This window comes from Equus asinus, chromosome 9, assembly GCF_041296235.1.
Source record: "Equus asinus isolate D_3611 breed Donkey chromosome 9, EquAss-T2T_v2, whole genome shotgun sequence".
Lineage (NCBI taxonomy): Eukaryota > Metazoa > Chordata > Mammalia > Perissodactyla > Equidae > Equus > Equus asinus.
In genome coordinates, this window is record NC_091798.1 from 50825611 (window position 1) to 50842958 (window position 17348).

General features: G+C 43.6%; 1 protein-coding gene across 2 annotated transcripts in view; it reads right to left on the minus strand.

Moving 5' to 3' along the window:
- Nucleotides 1–17078, minus strand: part of LMNB1 (lamin B1) — a 48207-nt gene extending 31129 nt beyond the window's left edge. Inside the window, exon 1 of one of the 2 annotated variants that reach the window (XM_044780518.2) lies at nucleotides 16182–17078. In XM_044780518.2, coding sequence (XP_044636453.1) covers nucleotides 16182–16540 — 359 coding nt within the window. In that variant the 5' untranslated portion in view covers nucleotides 16541–17078. Of the gene's footprint in view, nucleotides 1–15499; nucleotides 15547–16181 lie in introns of those variants that run through there. The other variant, XM_014859533.3, reaches the window with a different exon arrangement.
- Between the last annotated feature and the right edge of the window lie 270 nt (nucleotides 17079–17348).

Sequence of the window (17348 nt, forward strand, 5' to 3'; positions counted from 1 at the left end):
AAAACTGGAAGAGGAAATGACAAAATTTTGGAAAGTAAAAGCACACAGATGAGTGAAAAACAAGCTTAGCCAACCCAAGAGTGCTGACTCCTAAGCCAGACACAGGGATATCTGAGAAGGATAACATAATTTATACTGCAGATACTCTTGATAGCAAGAGATACCCTGATACGCTGAAGTAGGACTAGTTGAAAATCTATTTATAAAGCAAAGCAGACCCCTACCCAACTCCATGCTGCTGGGCTAATGGCCCCTCATCCACCACAGAAAAAGATGAAACGTTTACTCTCTGAAGGACAGTAAAGCAGAAATTTCAGAATTAGGGGCCGGCCAGCGGCGCAGTGGTTAAGTGCGCACATTCCGCTTTGGCGGCCAGGGGTTTGCCAGTTTGGATCCCGGGTGCGGACATGGCACCGCTTGGCAAGCCATGCTGTGGTAGGCATCCTGCATATAAAGTGGAGGAAGATGAGCACGAATGTTAGCTTGGGGCCAGTCTTCCTCAGCAAAAAGAGGAGGACTGTCAGCAGATGTTAGCTCAGAGCTAATCTTCCTCAAAAAAAAAAAAGAATTGGCAGTCACCTGGCATAGCCAAAGGCAGTAGTATCATACTCAAAAAGCAGGGGAATTCAGTGGACTTTTACAGCTGCTGTTATCCCTCTCAACCTCCCTCAGCTTACAGTACACTGGACAGCCAAAGCCCAAGAGCAAAGGATGAAAGACACTGACATTGGGTGTTCCCAATGAAATGATCTTGCCATTTCACCTACAATGAAGCTCGGTCAAGAAGCTCCACTCAGGAATAGAGCTTCCCATCAGATTTTTACAGCCTCATTTATGAATATAAGGGGACAGAGAATAGTCATCAGACACCTGAGAAAAACTCTCACTGTGGATTGACTCACCCAATGTCCATTCCACCCTCCTAGTTGTGCTTTCCTAAACTGGAAAGCTAAAAAAACTACATTTCCCAGAATCTCTTGCAGCTAGGATTCTGGATGCAAATTAGGTTCTAAACTAATGAATGCATTCATAAGTGATATGACAGAAGTATCACGGGGGCCACGTTCCTGGTCCTTGTTGCAATTTTTCTGCCACCAAGCAAGGTTGTTAAAAACCTTAAGTTTTTCTGTCCTTATGTCAATACCACACACACTATAGTTTCATAGTAAACTTTTTTCTCCCCAAGCCCCAGTACATAGTTGTATATCCTAGTTGTAGGTCCTTCTAGTTCTTCTGTGTGGGGCGCCACCTCAGCACGGCTTGACGAACAGTGCTAGGTCTGCACCCAGGATCCAAACTAGCAAACCCCAGGCCACTGAAGCAGAGCGCACGAACTTAACCACTATGCCACCGGGCTGGCCCCTTCACAGTAAATTTTGAAACCAGGAACTGAGTCCTCTAATTTTGTTCTTTGTCAAGAACGTTTTGGCTATTCTGGGTATCATGCATTTCCATATGAATTTTTAGGCTCAGCTCATCAATTTCCGTAAAAAAGGCAGTGTATAAAAATACAACTGAGTTTTGTATATTGCTCTTGTGTCCTGAAACCTTGTGAACTTAAGTTTATTAGCTCTCAAGAGTTTTGGGGCAGGCCTCATGGCCGAGTGGTTGAAGTTCTGCACGCTTCACTTCGGCAGGGTTCATGAGCACAGATCCCAGGTGTGGACCTACTCCACTCATCAGCCATACTGTGGAGGTTTGAGGAAGACTGGCCTGAGCCAACATCCAGGCCCATCCTCCTGTACTTTATATGTGGGATGCCTGCCACAGTACGGCTTGCCAAGCAGTGTATAGGTTCCCACCCAGAATCCGAACCAGCGAACCCAGGGACGCTGAAGTGGAACATGCGAACTTAACCCCTGCACCACCAGGCTGGCCCCCGCAGTCCATCGCTTTAATCCTTGTTTTTATTTTAGAATTCATCTCAATTCAACTCAGCAGCTATCCAGCGAGCACTAGGGGCAAAGTCTACAAACAAAATAATACTTTGCCCTTTGCTCTCAAGGAAATTAAACTAACATGGTATTTATTGTGCTAGGCACTCAGTCTCAATTAAGAGGACTCCACCAAGCCTCCATCCTATCAAATTTACTTATTCATTTACTTATTTAACAAATAAATGCTTTTTTTGTTTTTAGCATTAAGGTAATTGTTAAGTCTTTTTACTATTAAGTATGAAGTTAGCCATAAGTTGCCAACTTAAAAGACAAATTTGCTGGTTATTTCACCCTCAAAACAAGTTTATTTAGGAATAGCCAAAAGAATTGCAATCCAGGATGTGCATGCTGTGGCAAACCACAGGCAAATCCAGAAAACAAAGGAGAACTTACTTTTATAGAGAAAAAAGGGGAGTAAGGAGGAGCTGTTCTAAATGAAAGTACTTTGGGAGAAAGTAACAGTTCAAGGTGGCAACAGCTTCTCACTGGCTGAACTGCAGCATTTCTCAGTGGCTGAACTATTGCCAAGGTGGGAAAGAAATTTTCCTTCAGTAGTAAAGTAGTTTTACTTCCTGTCGAAGATGCGAGCGCAAGTCTCTTCCTGTTTGGAGTAACTGATGACGTATGAAAAGGTGTGAGAGCTCCCCCTAACGGTCTTCCTGACTCCAATTTTGTTAAGGTTTCTTTTATTAATTTCTACAGGGTTTCTCATAGATATCCTTTATCAGGTTAAGAAGTTCCCTTTTCTCATTCATTTGAATATTTTTATTATGAAACGGTGGTACACTTTGTCCAACGCTTTTTCTGTATCTAAAATGATTATAAAGTTCTTGTCCTTTATTCTACTAATATGGTATATTACATTGTTGACTTTCGCAGACTGAACCAACCTTGCATTCCCAGGATAAAGCCCACTTGGTGATGGTGTACAGTCCTTTTACATGGTGGGTTTGGTTTGCTAGTATTGTGTTGGGAATCTTTACACCTGTAAAAGTGCTACTGGTCTGTGAAGTTTTTCCAGTCTGTGAAGTTTTTTCTGGAAAAGTGTTCCAACATCCATTCTCTAGTTTGCTGCGTGTCACGAGGCAGTTGTTCACACAGCAATAGCAGTGGCAGCTTCCTGGTCCTGATGAATTGTAGTTATAATCTGTTGTTTTTAAATCAGTGGTTCCAGTGGTGGCCTCAAACATAAAAGCTCTCAAAGAAGGTCAGTTCTATAGTGTTCTAGGCATTGCTAGTGCTCCTCTAGCCCTTCGAATAATTTATTCTAAGCACCTACATCCCATATTGTTTTCCCTTCTGCTTAAAATATCTAGTGGTTTCCATTTCCCGTACTGACAGATACAGACTTAAAAAGAAATTAACTTGGAGCAAACAGGAACTATGAAGGAAAATAAAGACTTCTGAAAAGATAAACTGCATCCATGAAATCTAAATAAGATCAGGATGCTATTAAGCAACATCAAGAGAATAAAAAGAAGCTGTTAGAAATTTAAAATATCATAGCAAAAACTGGAAGGTAAAATTCAGAACATCTAGTAGAGAAAAAAAATTTTAAGAAAACTAAAAGATCAATTTAAGAGGTCAACATTTGAATAACAGGAGTCTCAGAAAGTAATAAAAAAGGTGAAAATCATCAGTAAAATAATTTAAGAAAGTTTCCAAGAACTGAAGGACATGAATTTTCAGACTGAAAAATTTCCACCAAATGACCAACACAGTGGATGAAAAGAGACCCACACCAAGGGACAGCCTTGTGAAATTTCAGAACTAAACTAAAAAGAAGATCCTACAAGCTTTTTAAATTTTTCACTCATTACTACTTCTTAGCAACAACGAAAGCTAGAAAACTATAGAGCTTGCCTTCAAAATACCGAGGAAATAGTCTTTACAATTAGAATTGTACGCACAAAATATCAATGCTCATGCAATGCAACTAGACTAGAGAAAAGCAGAAGGCTCCAAACAATATGTTTTTAATAAGATAAAACTAATAGAAAACCTCACAATTCCAAATGATTTGATGTTTTAACCTTGGTATCAAGTCTTTCTATATAATTAGACAAAACTAAGTAAGTAGGAAAAAATACTATTTTCATAGGCAATCAAAAGGTATGGGGAAGAAAAGGAAATCATAGTACAGTATTGAACTGTGCTGGGGATTATGTTCATATAGTACAGGCATTTTGCTATAACATAATGTATGTGTTCCTGAAAACTTGAATTCTGCACACATTTAAATTAACAGAGCAAATGGAAAAAACAAGGTTGGAACAAACCACTCAAAACCTGTGCAGCTGCGTAAGCAGAGCACCAGCAATAACAGAAACCATGAGGACCTCAGGGGATGGTTGGACAAACCAGGCCGTCAGTCTAGCGTGGCTAAAGTTGCCTCCAGAGATGCTTAAAAAGGCACAGCAACAACTGGGTGGCCCGGCTGGCTTAGAGGAATGGAGACAGTAGAGAGAGCAGAGCTCGGAACACAACACTGGCTACAAGAGCAAAGGGAGTGCACCTCTCTGGGGGAGGGAATCCTGGGTGCAGGCGCTCACTTTTGATCTTCTTAAAATAGGGTTGAAAGTGGAGCTGAGGGTTTTCTTTCCCTCTCAACTCTACTCTTGATATTCTGGCTCCCCTTTACTAGGAAAAGTCATATACAAATCAACACAACCTCCAATTATAGGAACATCGTTTCTCTATCTTCCAGTCACACATGAGCTAATTGGTGTTATAGAAGCTTTTGTAGCAGAACACACTGAATTAATTCCTTAAATACCAAAAACTGATCTAAACTGATCCAAACTAAAATGCAATGTACAACTACTAGAAGGATAAGGGGAAAAATAGTGTTATGCAGAAGAGAATGAAAAACTCAACTGCTTCCATAGCACAATGTCAATAATGCCATTTAGACACAAAGATAAATATCAAAGAAGCAGTGGAAATAGTTGAAGGTAATCTTTTTCATGAGAAGCCTTGGAGAGCTCTCTTGGAGTCCTTAAGCTACGTACACATACACATGGCTGAGGAGTCATAGGTTTGTTTTTCTTCAAGGCTGATAGGGAAGACTTCCCAAGGAAATGAACAGAGTGGAGATCTGAGGGATGAGGAGGCGTTAACCCAACGATGGGAGAAGTCCAGACAAAGGAAACCATATGCAAGGCCCTCATAATCGGGAGCATGGTAAATGGGACTGAATAAAGAACTTCACCGTTAGGGGCCTGCCCAGTGCCACAGCAGTTAAGTGCGCATGTCCTGCTTCAATGGCCTGGGGTTCGCCAGTTTGGATCCTGGCTGTGGACATGCCACCTCTTGGTAAGCCATGCTGTGGTAGGTGTCCCACATATAAAGTAGAGGAAGATGGGCACAGATGTTAGCCCAGGGCCAGTCTCCCTCAGCAAAAAGAGGAGGATTGGCAGATGTTAGCTCAGGGCTAGTCTTCCTCTCAGACAGGAGCCAGCTCACGCTTGGAAGAACTTTTAGGTAGGGTGACCATTATGTCTCAGTTTCCCCAGGACAATTTCCATTTATGTCAGTTGTCTCAACATAATTATGAATAGCTCCTTCTTTTGCACACAGAAGTATACCTGTTTGGATGCTAAATTATGTGATGTAATAAGGATTTTAGTCTTTATTCTAGAAGCTACTGAAGTATTTTAAGCAAAGCGAGTGAAGTGATCACGTTTTTTTAGTGCAGAATCTTAGAGGGATAAGTGTTCTGGTACCCTAGTGAGAATCTACTTTAAATCGACCTTTAAGAACATCTCCTCCCCTTCAGAGCTAACATTCGTACACGAGTGATCTAAACTCATGATCTCCTTCTTCCCATTCCTTCCTTAATGATGGTCAGCGGTTTCCACTCCACTGGCCCTCCTTCACGAGCATTAGACACTCCTGAGTCAACACTAATTTCCCTGGCACCAATGTCAACAGATACATTTTAGGCCTTACCAGACCAAAAGTATTAGCATTTCTTAGTCAATCTCCTTGTTCCATGACTCAACTCTGCTCCACCTCTCTAGCTATTACTTATCTCCACTGTGGGTCTTCCTTCCTCAACCTAGTCCTCATACATAGATGCTTTCCATGTCTGACTCTGTCCCTCTTCTCTCCTCTCTACCCCTAAATATCACCTATGCTCCTAAAACTGCATCTCCAATCCAACTCTCTTCGGAACTCCAGAGAGGTACCCCAAATTGGCAGCTGACATCTCCATCTGGAAGTCCAACAAACACCACTCACTCGCTATCACCATTAATGTACCGCTAACCCAGGTAGAGTCCTCCGAACCTGTTCCTTCCACATCAGCCTCTGTTCAGAGCGCACCATCTCCCCAGGCACCCATGCATGGAAGCAACGTCACCCTAGCCTCTGTTCTCCCTAAGCTCCCAAGTTCAGAATCTCGTAAATCTACCTTCTGTCCTTTAGTTCAGGGGCCACCTCATTACTCCACAAGAGTCCTGACTAGTGTTTGTTTGTTTGTTTTTGTGAGGGAGATCATCACTGAGCTAACATCTGTGCCAATCTCCCTCTATTGTATGTGGGACACCACCATAATGCGGCTTGACAATTGGTGTGTAGGTCCGTGTCCAGGATCTGAACCCACAAACCCCAGGCCACTGAAGCAAAGCACAAACTTAACCACTATGCCACCACCAGGCTGGCCCCTGACTAGTGTTTTTACCTCTACTCACTCTTTTTTTCCCTCCACACAATAGCCAGACTGATCATATCATTCTTCTGCTTGAAATTCTTGAGGCTCTTCATTACCAAAAATCCAACCCTCCCCCACCACATATGTATACACACACACACACACACACACACGTATATGCAGCTTCAGTCAGATGAACTAATGCCAATCAGAATAAGACCCTCTCCTAACGTGTTCCATTTAGAAGCCAACTCCTACTCACCTCCCAATGCTCAGTTCAGATTTCACAACCTCCCCAGTTCTCCTGGGATGTCTTTCAAAACTCCACAAGGCTCCCAGTCTGCCTTGGGTGGTAGTCTTTTCCTCCATAGCACCATGTGGATGCTGCTATCATAGCGCTTATTACATTGCATTAGGGGGACGCGTTTACAGTATCACAGTATCACTGTAGTGTTTGTTTTCTGTCTTCCCCACTAGACTGGAGGCAACTTGATGACAGGGACTGAGTGCCCCATCCCTCTATTCCCAGCATCTGGTTCAAGGCCTGGCACACAGCACCTGTCCCACAAATGTGTGCTGAATAAAGAACAAAAAGAACTCTCCTGTCAGGAATATTGACTTATTTAGAGATTTTAATTTGTTTTAAAATTATTATTAAGGCATAAAGTAGGAGAGTAGCTTTTTAAGAAGAAAAGACAAAAGAGCTCTCTTTCAGTAATTCATCTTCACCCTTTCCTTATTAGCAAACGAAGCCCTCAGTTAGTCTATCAAGCAGCAGCTTCAATTACTGCTCCCTCCTGACAAATCCAAAATTACCTCCCTGGGGACTATGAAGTGTCACTGTGAAAAACACACATCTAGTAGCACCCAAACAGACCTGAAAATCAACAGTCCTATGGAAGACTTCAAGTCCTACGCAGAGATGACAGTGCTCTGTGAGCTTGCTGCAGGTCTGTAAGCTCAACTAACACCTGCAAAAAGGATTAAATAAAGTGATACACATAAAAACCCCACAATAATGTGAGAAGACAGAGCTAGCCTAGATCTATTCTCGCTCCAGCACTTATCTGCTAAGTAATCCCAGGCAAAATACTTAATTACTCTGAGCCTCAAGTTTCACACTCATCAACAGGGTGATCATAAGGCTTAAAAACCAGGGTCTGTAAAGCATCTAGCATCATGCCTGGCAAACACAGTAAGCAGAAAATAAACGTTAGTTCTTTTTGTCCTGCAATCTTGCACAAGTATCTTAATCTCCCTAGGTCTCAATTTCCTTCTTTTTTTTTTTTTAAAGCTTTTTGGTGAGAAGGATTGGCCCTGAGTTAATATCTGTTGCCAATCTTCCCTATTTTATTTTTCTTTTTCTCCCCAAAGCCCCAGTATACAGTTGTATATTCTAGTTGTAAGTCCCTCTAGTTCTTCCATGTGGGACGCCACCTCACATGGCTTGATGAGTGATGCTAGGTCTGTGCCCAGGATCCGACCCGGTGAGCCCCAGGCCCCCAAAGCGGAGCACACGAACTTAACCACTACACCACCAGGCTGGCCCTGCTGGGTCTCAAGTTCTTTATCTACAAAATGAGTTGATTAGATCAGATGACCCAAGACCCATTCTAGCAATAAAGTTGCTATAATTCTACCTATGATCAATAAATCCAAATGCAGTGAAGGCAAAAAATTAACTTTAAAAAGGAGGAAGTAAATAGATTAGCTAAAAAAAGCCTCACTTAACATCTAGGCCTACAACCAAAATATTGGCAGAAACCTAAGATTCTGACCCAAATTTCAATCTTTTTATTCCTTTATGCTAGCAATATGAGAATAACAATAAAAATGATCAAGATCCCCAAAGAATCTCCAGAAATTAAAATTAAAATTCCTCCAAACAGGAAATGGACACTCATCTGCTGCTGGTGGCATCAAAAATGGGCAAAATTATAATTACTTTATCCAGTGGTTAAAATTTAAACCAGTGAATTAGTTAACATTTAACCATTAAGTTAACCTGAGGAAAAACCCTGATATTGTCAACAAGAGAGGAGAGGATAATTATGGCCCTCTATGGCCTCTGACAAACTTGGTAGATACAGTCACTGTAAAACCTACCATCCTTGGTCACAGCAAACTAAGTGGCCAATAAGGGTTACCGACGAATCTTCACAATGTGTTAAATGATGCTATAGTACCTTACTGATGTGTGAAGATGTTCACAAAACAGTGTTGCACAAAAAAAAGTTACACATCAATATTTATCATGAACTCATTTTTTGTTAATATGGACATGGAGAGGAAAAACTTTAGAGCCGGTATTTCTGGGAGATGGAACTAAGGGTGATTTTTATTTTCTTCTTGTGTTTATTTGTATTTTCTAGTTTTCCATAATGTACGTATATTTTTGTGTAACAAAAAGTTAATTTTCAAAAATTCCCCAAATATAACAGCCAAAACCCAATCCCCTTATCACAGAGGTACACTGGAAAAAAAGGAGTTAGAACTCTGATTAGGAAACTTCCCTGGATCCCAGAATTGGGAACTTCAGTTACACAAGGTCCCAGCACCCAAATGACACTTCAAGGCTCTTTCTCATTATTTGTGCATGAAATAGTCCAACACTGCTGATATGAAAGTCTAAAGATCTCCAACTCAGACATGTGAGAGGTGACGTCATCCGAACAAACGAACAACAAACATGGACTGTGTGGAGGAAAAAGACCCAGCAGCATATTTCTATAGAGCTTCATCTTTCACTTTGTGTGTCTGCTTCCTTGAGTCTGGGTATACCAAAAGACTACCTAGTGTAGGCCCCCAGGATAAATAAACAACTCCAAAAGATATCTTGCTCTGCCAAACATCCTTTGAAAGCATGGGAAGGAAGTGTCATGACAGTTTAATTACTTAGGACCTGCTTCCTATTCCTACACTTTAACACCAATTCTAGGAGCTTCATCCCTCCAGTTCTTCCCTTGAAAATTAAAGTAATACTTAACAGGAAGTTTTATAGCTCTTATATTAAGGCCAGGGTGTTATTCTACCAAGGCAAAATCAGGACATAAAAAATGAAAGACAAGTAATATGTGGGATGAAGGTTTTCGTTTTTCAACTAATTATCTTACATACAAAGAAAACTTCCTAAAGCAGATTAGCATTTATTATTTTAGGTTTGGAAACCAAAAAATATGAATGTAAAATAGCCCTGCAGATGGTGTTCAGCCTATGCACATTTCCTAAGTTTCATTCTATTGATGACCAAAATATGTAGACAGCCAAAAGAGCAAATATATAATAATAAGTCTAAATATATAGTAAATCCACACCCCTTCTCCACTAAGAAAGTAATAGAAAAGAAAATGAGTTTATCGTATTTACATTTCAGTATGTTTCCTAATTTCTTCAAATTACTAATTTGGATAAAATTCATCCACTACTATGAGACAAGTAAACAACAGGCTAGAGGAAGGTGTAAGTTTCTTAACTCTTCCTGAGATACAGAAAACTACCACTGACTGCTTACCCCGATTATACACATGAGGAAATGAAGGCTTCGAGTTAAGTATCCACCCCAAGTCACACAAAGTAGGAAGCTGCAACTTCAGGCAGTGCTTCTGCTCGATACCACCCCATCTACGGCTCCTGTGATAACATTCCAATTATACTTGCTAGTAGCACATCAGCATCTCTGTGCATTTTTTAATGAAAACACACAAATCCAAATCTCTCATTAGAAGTTTCCTTACTAACCTATTGACAAAGCAAAGCTGAGGAGAGCTGTTTTCCTCAAAGGAATATACTATGTAGGCTTGATCCCTCAGCCCCAAACCCATCCTCCTCAAAGCAATGATGCCTGGGGATGGAGGCAGGAAGTCTGCAAATCTTCACATCCATACGTACCATGACAAAAAAAATCAACATTATACTTTATTCTGTTTGGAGAAAAAAATAACTTTTATTTTGATAAAATAAATTATATTTTAAAAGCACCATTTCTTTTTAAAAGGTATGAAATTCTGCTTTAAACAAAATTTTTGTATAATACCTCAAACATTAACTTGAAAACATTGCTTTTGAGGCCTAACATCTCTAAGACATTAAAATGTGTTTTTTGGGACATCCTTTAAAAAAACTTTTTACTTGAAGGGAATTGGCTTGCTCAGCATCTCAAACAATCCTACGGCATCTAATATATTAGTTATACACCACTGAGCCCCCATCACCATTTTCCTAATTAATAGATAATTCTCAAAAAGACAAACTTAGTTTAGAGTTAATTTTGCAGCTTCTCAAGCCTTACTATCTATCATAAATCAAATAAGGAATAAAAAACAACTCACAGAGCACGATGAGTCAACTGAACTTAGTACGCACCAGTCAATTTAAAAACACAAATCCAGGACTGGCCCAGTGGCACAGCAGGTAAGTGTACACGTTCCGCTTTGGCGGCCCGGGGTTCACCAGTTTGGATCCCAGGTGCGGACATGGCACCGCTTAACAAGCCATGCTGTGGTAGGCGTCCCCCACATAAAGTAGAGGAAGAACGGCACAGATGTCAGCTCAGGGCCAGCCTTTCTCAGCAAAAAAAGGAGGATTGGCAGCAGATGTTAGCTCAGGGCTAATCTTCCTCGAATAAATAAATAAATAAAAACACAAATCCATATAATGCACTTCCAGAGTTCTAAAACTTAAAATTTTCATTAATTCATTTGGTGACAAAACCTGACCTAAATGGATGTGAGTCTCTTTTCAGTTGTCTTTCTCTACTTACTGTGACTATTAATCTTTCCCTGCAGAAGTATCGGTTTCATGATGGAGTGCTACCCCAGACCCCACTGGGGATGTCATAGACAGTACATCCATCTTATTACCTTCTTAAAATTGGAATTGGTTTTATTCCCAAAACACATCTTGGCCTTAACGGGTTTTACAGAAAAGATTATAGGCTTGCATCACTGAAGGAAAAAGAAACATACGCATCCACAAAATCAGTTACTAAAAGATTGATCGACATACTTAATTTTCTCTTATATCCAGTTTTCCCACATAATTAGTTAATACTGAAATTCTAAAATAAGTCAATTTTTCTTTACTTTTTTGTTGAAAGTGTTCACTACTGGCAGTCAGCATCATTTTTGGAAATTGTTCCCCAAAAACGCTTCCAGGGAAATATAATTTGGCTTAGACTGAATCAGAGAGGCTGTATCTTAGCTCTGAGATCTATTTTCCAAGGAATCAGAAACCACCCCATTGTCAGATTCTCTCCAGCAGGACCAAGTATCTCCTTGAATTCTTCCATCCTTGAGTTACGTTATGTACTGAGAAACCAAAAAGGGACTAAGTAATTTTGGAATCAATAATTCTCTCAAGACTTTTTTTAATCTAAACCCACCTAAGTGATAGATTAATTACAAAGACTCTGGCTCCAAATAAAAATTAAATACAGAAAATTATTTTTAAGCAAATAAAAGACCTAAAAGGACCCAAACAGACAATAAGACATTTCTTCCTTTTCATCTTACAAATTATTCTTCAGAGGCCAGCCCCATGGCCAAGTGGTTAAGTTGGTGTACTCTGCTTTGGCGGCTGAGGGTTTTGCTGGTTCAGATCCCAGGCACGGACATGGCACCCCTCGTCAAGCCATGCTGAGGCAGTGACCCACATGCCACAACTAGAAGGACCCACAACTAAAAATACACAACTATGTACCAGAGGGCTTTGGGAGAAAAAGGAAAAATAAAATCTTTAAAAAAAAAACACAAACTATTCTTCAATTATTGCTCAAAATTAAGTGATTTCCAAGATGACAGCTTACTATGCAGGCATAAGCCTTCCACTAGACTCTAATAAAAAGGCAGCAAAGTACATGATGCAAACTAAACCCAGGGCACCAAAGTGAACAGAAAAGGGATCTCCAGCAGACACTTCAACAAATTTCTAAAAGAAATGCAGGTAAAAGTACATATCACAGAACATGCACACAGGGACTGCAGGGGAAAGTGAGGTGGACTTAAAGCGGAGGATGAACTCATGGAACAGCTTTGTACCTGGCCCTTCGCAGCACCCCTGAGCTTAACTGCAGGCTCTCCAACAAGTTGGCCCACAGCGCATCCCATTCATATCTAAAGAGCTCCTAGTCTGATTCCATTCAGAAAAGGCGGGAGGAGCTACCTGAACAGTAACAGCAGTGATACTCAACCATTACCTAGTTCTTCATCTGTAAATGCAGACAACCAAGGACCATCACGGATGTGACAAAAATCGACAGCAAGAAAGAAAAAAAAGGCAAAGAAAAAGAAGAAGTGACCAGGGAGGAGAAATAGATAATTGAATTAACAGAAGAGAATTTTTAAAAAGAAAACCCTAAATATCATCCTCAAATAGATTAAAGAAAATAATACATCCTTAAAATAGGAACAGCTGAATAAGAGAAAGACCTGTAAAAAAAAGATTTCTTAGAATTAAAAGTAAGATTTCTGCCTTTAAAACGTCACTACTGAGTTGAAAGAAGAGTGAAAGTAATTTCCCAAAATGAAAAAAAAATTATGAGAGAAAACAGACCAAAGGGCTTAACGTTCCATCTAGGGAAAACAAAGACTGGAGCACAGAAAAGATATGGAACAAAGAAAGCTTCCCAGAGCTAAAAAAGATCAAGTCTTTAAACTAAAACCATGCACTCACAACAGCTAGGACGTTATGACAGAACAGCCATACCGTGACCTACCACCATGCAACTTCAGAAAACCAGGATAAAAGAGAATTCCAAAAGCTTCCAGAGAGGAAGAACAAAAGTAACTACCAAAAGAAAATAACTGTGACTGGCATTAGACAGACATTAACAAGGACAGGCTAGAAGACAATGGAGCAATATGATACTTTCCAAGTTCTGAGAAAAAATGTTAAACCACTATTTTATACCTAGCCCAGCTATCAATCAAACATGAGACAAAACAAAGTTATTTTCAGACACACAGGCCTCAGAAAGTTTACATCCTCCCATCTTTTCTCAATAAATTTACTTAAGGATGTTCTCTAACAAAATGAAGGAAGAAACCAAGGAAAGGAAAACATGTGATCCAGGAGGAAACTGGGTCCAAATTAGGTAAATTTCTAGAATGTCAGCTGCACAGCATGCCTTAAGAGGAGAGAGTTCCAGGGAAGAAAGTAGACTTATGTAATAGATATCTTCAAAGAGTTTGAAGATAATGCTGAAGACAAATTTTTCTTTAGTCAACAAAAAAATGAAAGGCTATTTAGGGACAAACTTGTGTAAGGGAAGTCAGAGTTGAAATAGGAAACAAAGTAAAACGTGGCATGTTTTGAACAACTGATGGCATGTTAGAAAAAAAAATGCATCTAATCCTAACAATACGAATACACTACAGACCTAAAAAAAACATAATCCCAGGACACTATTCGACATCTCAGAGAGCATTATTTTCAATCGTCAATCTCTCAGACGTGCCTTCCTTAACCACACTATCCCTTCATCTTGCTTTATTTTCATTTCCCTAGCATCCGTTATTACATAACATTACATCACATAATTTCATTGACTTTAATACAAACATTCTTCTCACGTTCATCCTACTGAAACCAGCAAGCATCTTACAATCCATACACAGCATTTTACAGCTACACTCAGGCAGGTGGCAGTCTTGTTACTGTGTGAAAAACCTTCAGCAGATACTTTCTGGAAAGATTATAAAAGCATCTGCGTCAAAATGCCTCAGATTAGATGAAATAAGAATATTTATTTGCTTGTTACTGTAACTCTCAGAAACACAAGGGCAGTAATTTTTTTTTTTTAAATCTCTGTATCCTCCACACACAGAACAGTGACTGGCACGTAACAGATAATGTCACATTCTAACATCTGAAACCAGTAGGGGTCCAACAGGATGATGGTCCTACATACTTGGTTCTGATGGTTTTTTCTTCTTAGTGGTACACATAATAATGGTGAGTCACACAAGCAACGGCATGAAAGATTTGAAGAAATTCAATAACAAAAAATTTGGAGGAAGACAGAGACAGTAGTGTGAGTGAATGGACCCATTTCAAAAGCTGACTCCAAAGGCTGGTAAATCCAAGAAATAGAAATATAAGCTTATTATTTGAGTTATGGAACTAAATACCCAAAGAAATAAAAACAAAAAGGGCTAAACGTGATTGCCTCCTGGAAATAGGCAGGAGACTGTTAGCATTTTTCACTATAAGCCAGTTTAATAGTATTTTATTTTTACCAAGTGCACATACTTTTTTATGAACTGTTTTTCAAATGTTTTAATAAGAGGGGGAAGTAGAGATTCACACATACAAAATCAGAGACTGAGACAGGGACATTCACACGGATACAGACAGAAAGACATCCAGGGGCAAAGTCAGAATCAGGCATCTCCAAAAACTTCAAGTGGCAATCGGGATGGAGACTGTGAATTCTGGGTGCAAATTCAGCAAATCTCTAAAGCGTGACAGCAACAGTAGTTGCCTACTAATGACGATTATGCCATTTCGCTCATCAGAAAGTCAAGCTAGGATCAGCAAGAGCTTGCAAGTTTACCCTTGCGACCTGGACTGAAAACTCAGACCCCCTTAAAGTAATTACAAGCTCTCTCTCACCCCAAAACTCCTCATTTACACAACACCCTTTCACCTGCCCTGACCTGTCAGCACAATGACAGACACGGGGACTGTGCATGGTCTCTTCATTACCCGAAAGACGAACTATACTATGCGGGTGCAAAAGATGGTGGAGACTGCTACCTGGGGGTAGGCGGTCCCCGGATCGGAGAACGGTGCCCATGACGTGCAAAACCTAGCTTGGGATTTCCGTGCACGGAAGCATCCAGGGTCCCGCGCCTGTCTCCGGGGAAAGGATGCCTTTTCCTTGAGAAAGCTACCGAGTTCGAAAACCTACCTTGCCCTGGGCCGGCAGTGGCGCGCAGTTGAGACCCCGCCCCTCCCTCCTCGCCTAAGGCAGGCGCAGAATGATCGCAAGATGTCACAGGGCCAAGACGAAGCGCGCCAAAGCGGGACCCACCCCCGGGAGACCGGGACGCTGGAGACAGGTCCCTCCCCTTCCTCCCTCCGCCCGCGCAGAGCTCATTCATTCTTGAGGCGGGCAGCCGGTCCTCCCTGGCCGGCCATCCCTGCACCGCAAACCCACCAGACGCTTTGTCTCGCGCCGGGCCGGAAACCAAGGCGCGCATTTGAGCGCGCGCCCGGGCGCCACCTCCCCACACCTGGGGCCGGGGGCCTCCGCGCCAGAGAACCCTTCTGGATCTGGGGGTCGGAGGCCCGAAGCCAGGCTCTCCTCCATGGGGGCCCCAGAAGTGCGCTTCACCCGGTGCTGATAAGTATCCAAGATCGGGAACTGTGCATCCCGGTCCCACCATCACTACAACTCGAGCCCCCTCCGCGACCCCTGCCTCCGCTAAAAAACACCAGACTTTCTTCTTCCCGGAGACGGAAACCCTGTCCCTTCCGAAGGGCGTGGACGGCATGGCTCTCACTCTCCCTCCCCGGGGTGCTCGAGGCTGCCCCGGGCTAGGCCCCCAGTCTCTTGTGTGCATTAACGCGGCCGCCAGGCGAGCACTCACTTGAGGAGCAGCTGGTCGTGCTCGGCCTTGAACTTGCCCAGCTCGATCTGCAGCTTGGCGCGCTCGCGGGCCGTGTCGTCGAGCGCGCGTCGCGCGTCGGCCAGCTCGGTCTCGTAGAGCGCCTTGAGGCCGGTGAGCTCGCGGCCGCGCACCTCCTCGCGCTCCGTCACCTGCAGCTGCAGCGCGCTGTTCTCCGTTTCCAGGCTGCGCACCTTGTCGATGTACACGGCGAGCCGGTCGTTCAGCTCGCGCAGCTCCTCCTTCTCCTGCAGCCGCGACAGCCGCGTGGGGCTCAGCGGCGTGGCGGGGCCGCCGGCGCGGCTGCCCGTCCGCGGCGGCACGGGGGTCGCGGTCGCCATGGCGGGCGGCGGGGCGATCGGCGGGGAGAGCGGAGCGGGGAGGCCGCGGGCAGCCCCGGGACACGGAGGGGCTGCAGGGAGCGAAGCTGGGACCGATGGCACCAGCCGGCGACCCGCGCTCGCGCCGAGGGCGGCGTGGGGAAGGGAGAAGCACTTGGGATGGCGGGAGGGGGGTACAGCACAAAGAGCAAAGGGGGAGGACTACGAGTCAATCAATCGTAAAATGCCCTTTGTAAGAAAACACGCGCGCGCGCGCACACACGCACACACACACACACACACACACACGCGGGAAGATACGGGGGAGGGTGACCGGGAGGGCCGTGCAGGGTGAGCGCTCCGCCGCCGCCGCCGCCGAGTCTCCCGCCCGCAGCACTTTGTTTCCTCTCCGGCGGCGCGGAGCGACGGGCGGGGGGAGGAGGGAGGCGAGGGGCGGGCTGGAGGCGAGCGGGGTTGAGGGGGGGTCGGAGGTGGCGCGGGCCCGGGCGCCGCGCTCCCCAACATGGCCGGCGCGCGCCCGCCCCTCCATGTGACGGCCGCCGGCCAATGGGGAGCCGGCGGCGCGCTCCTGCGGCTCGGGGGCCGGGCCTGGAAATTCAAACTCGGGCCCTCGGGCAACCGTCGGCGGGGCGCGCCAGGCCGGCCGGGGCGGGGCGGGGGCAGAGCTGAGGGCGGCGGGGAGGGGCGCCTGGGACTGCTCCTCCGGCGGCCGTGGGGCTCAGCGCCGGCCGTGCCTCCCTCCAGCCCGCGGGGACCCCTGGAGGGGCCGGGCCAGCGGGTGGCGGGAAGGAGCCCGGAGGTTTCCGGG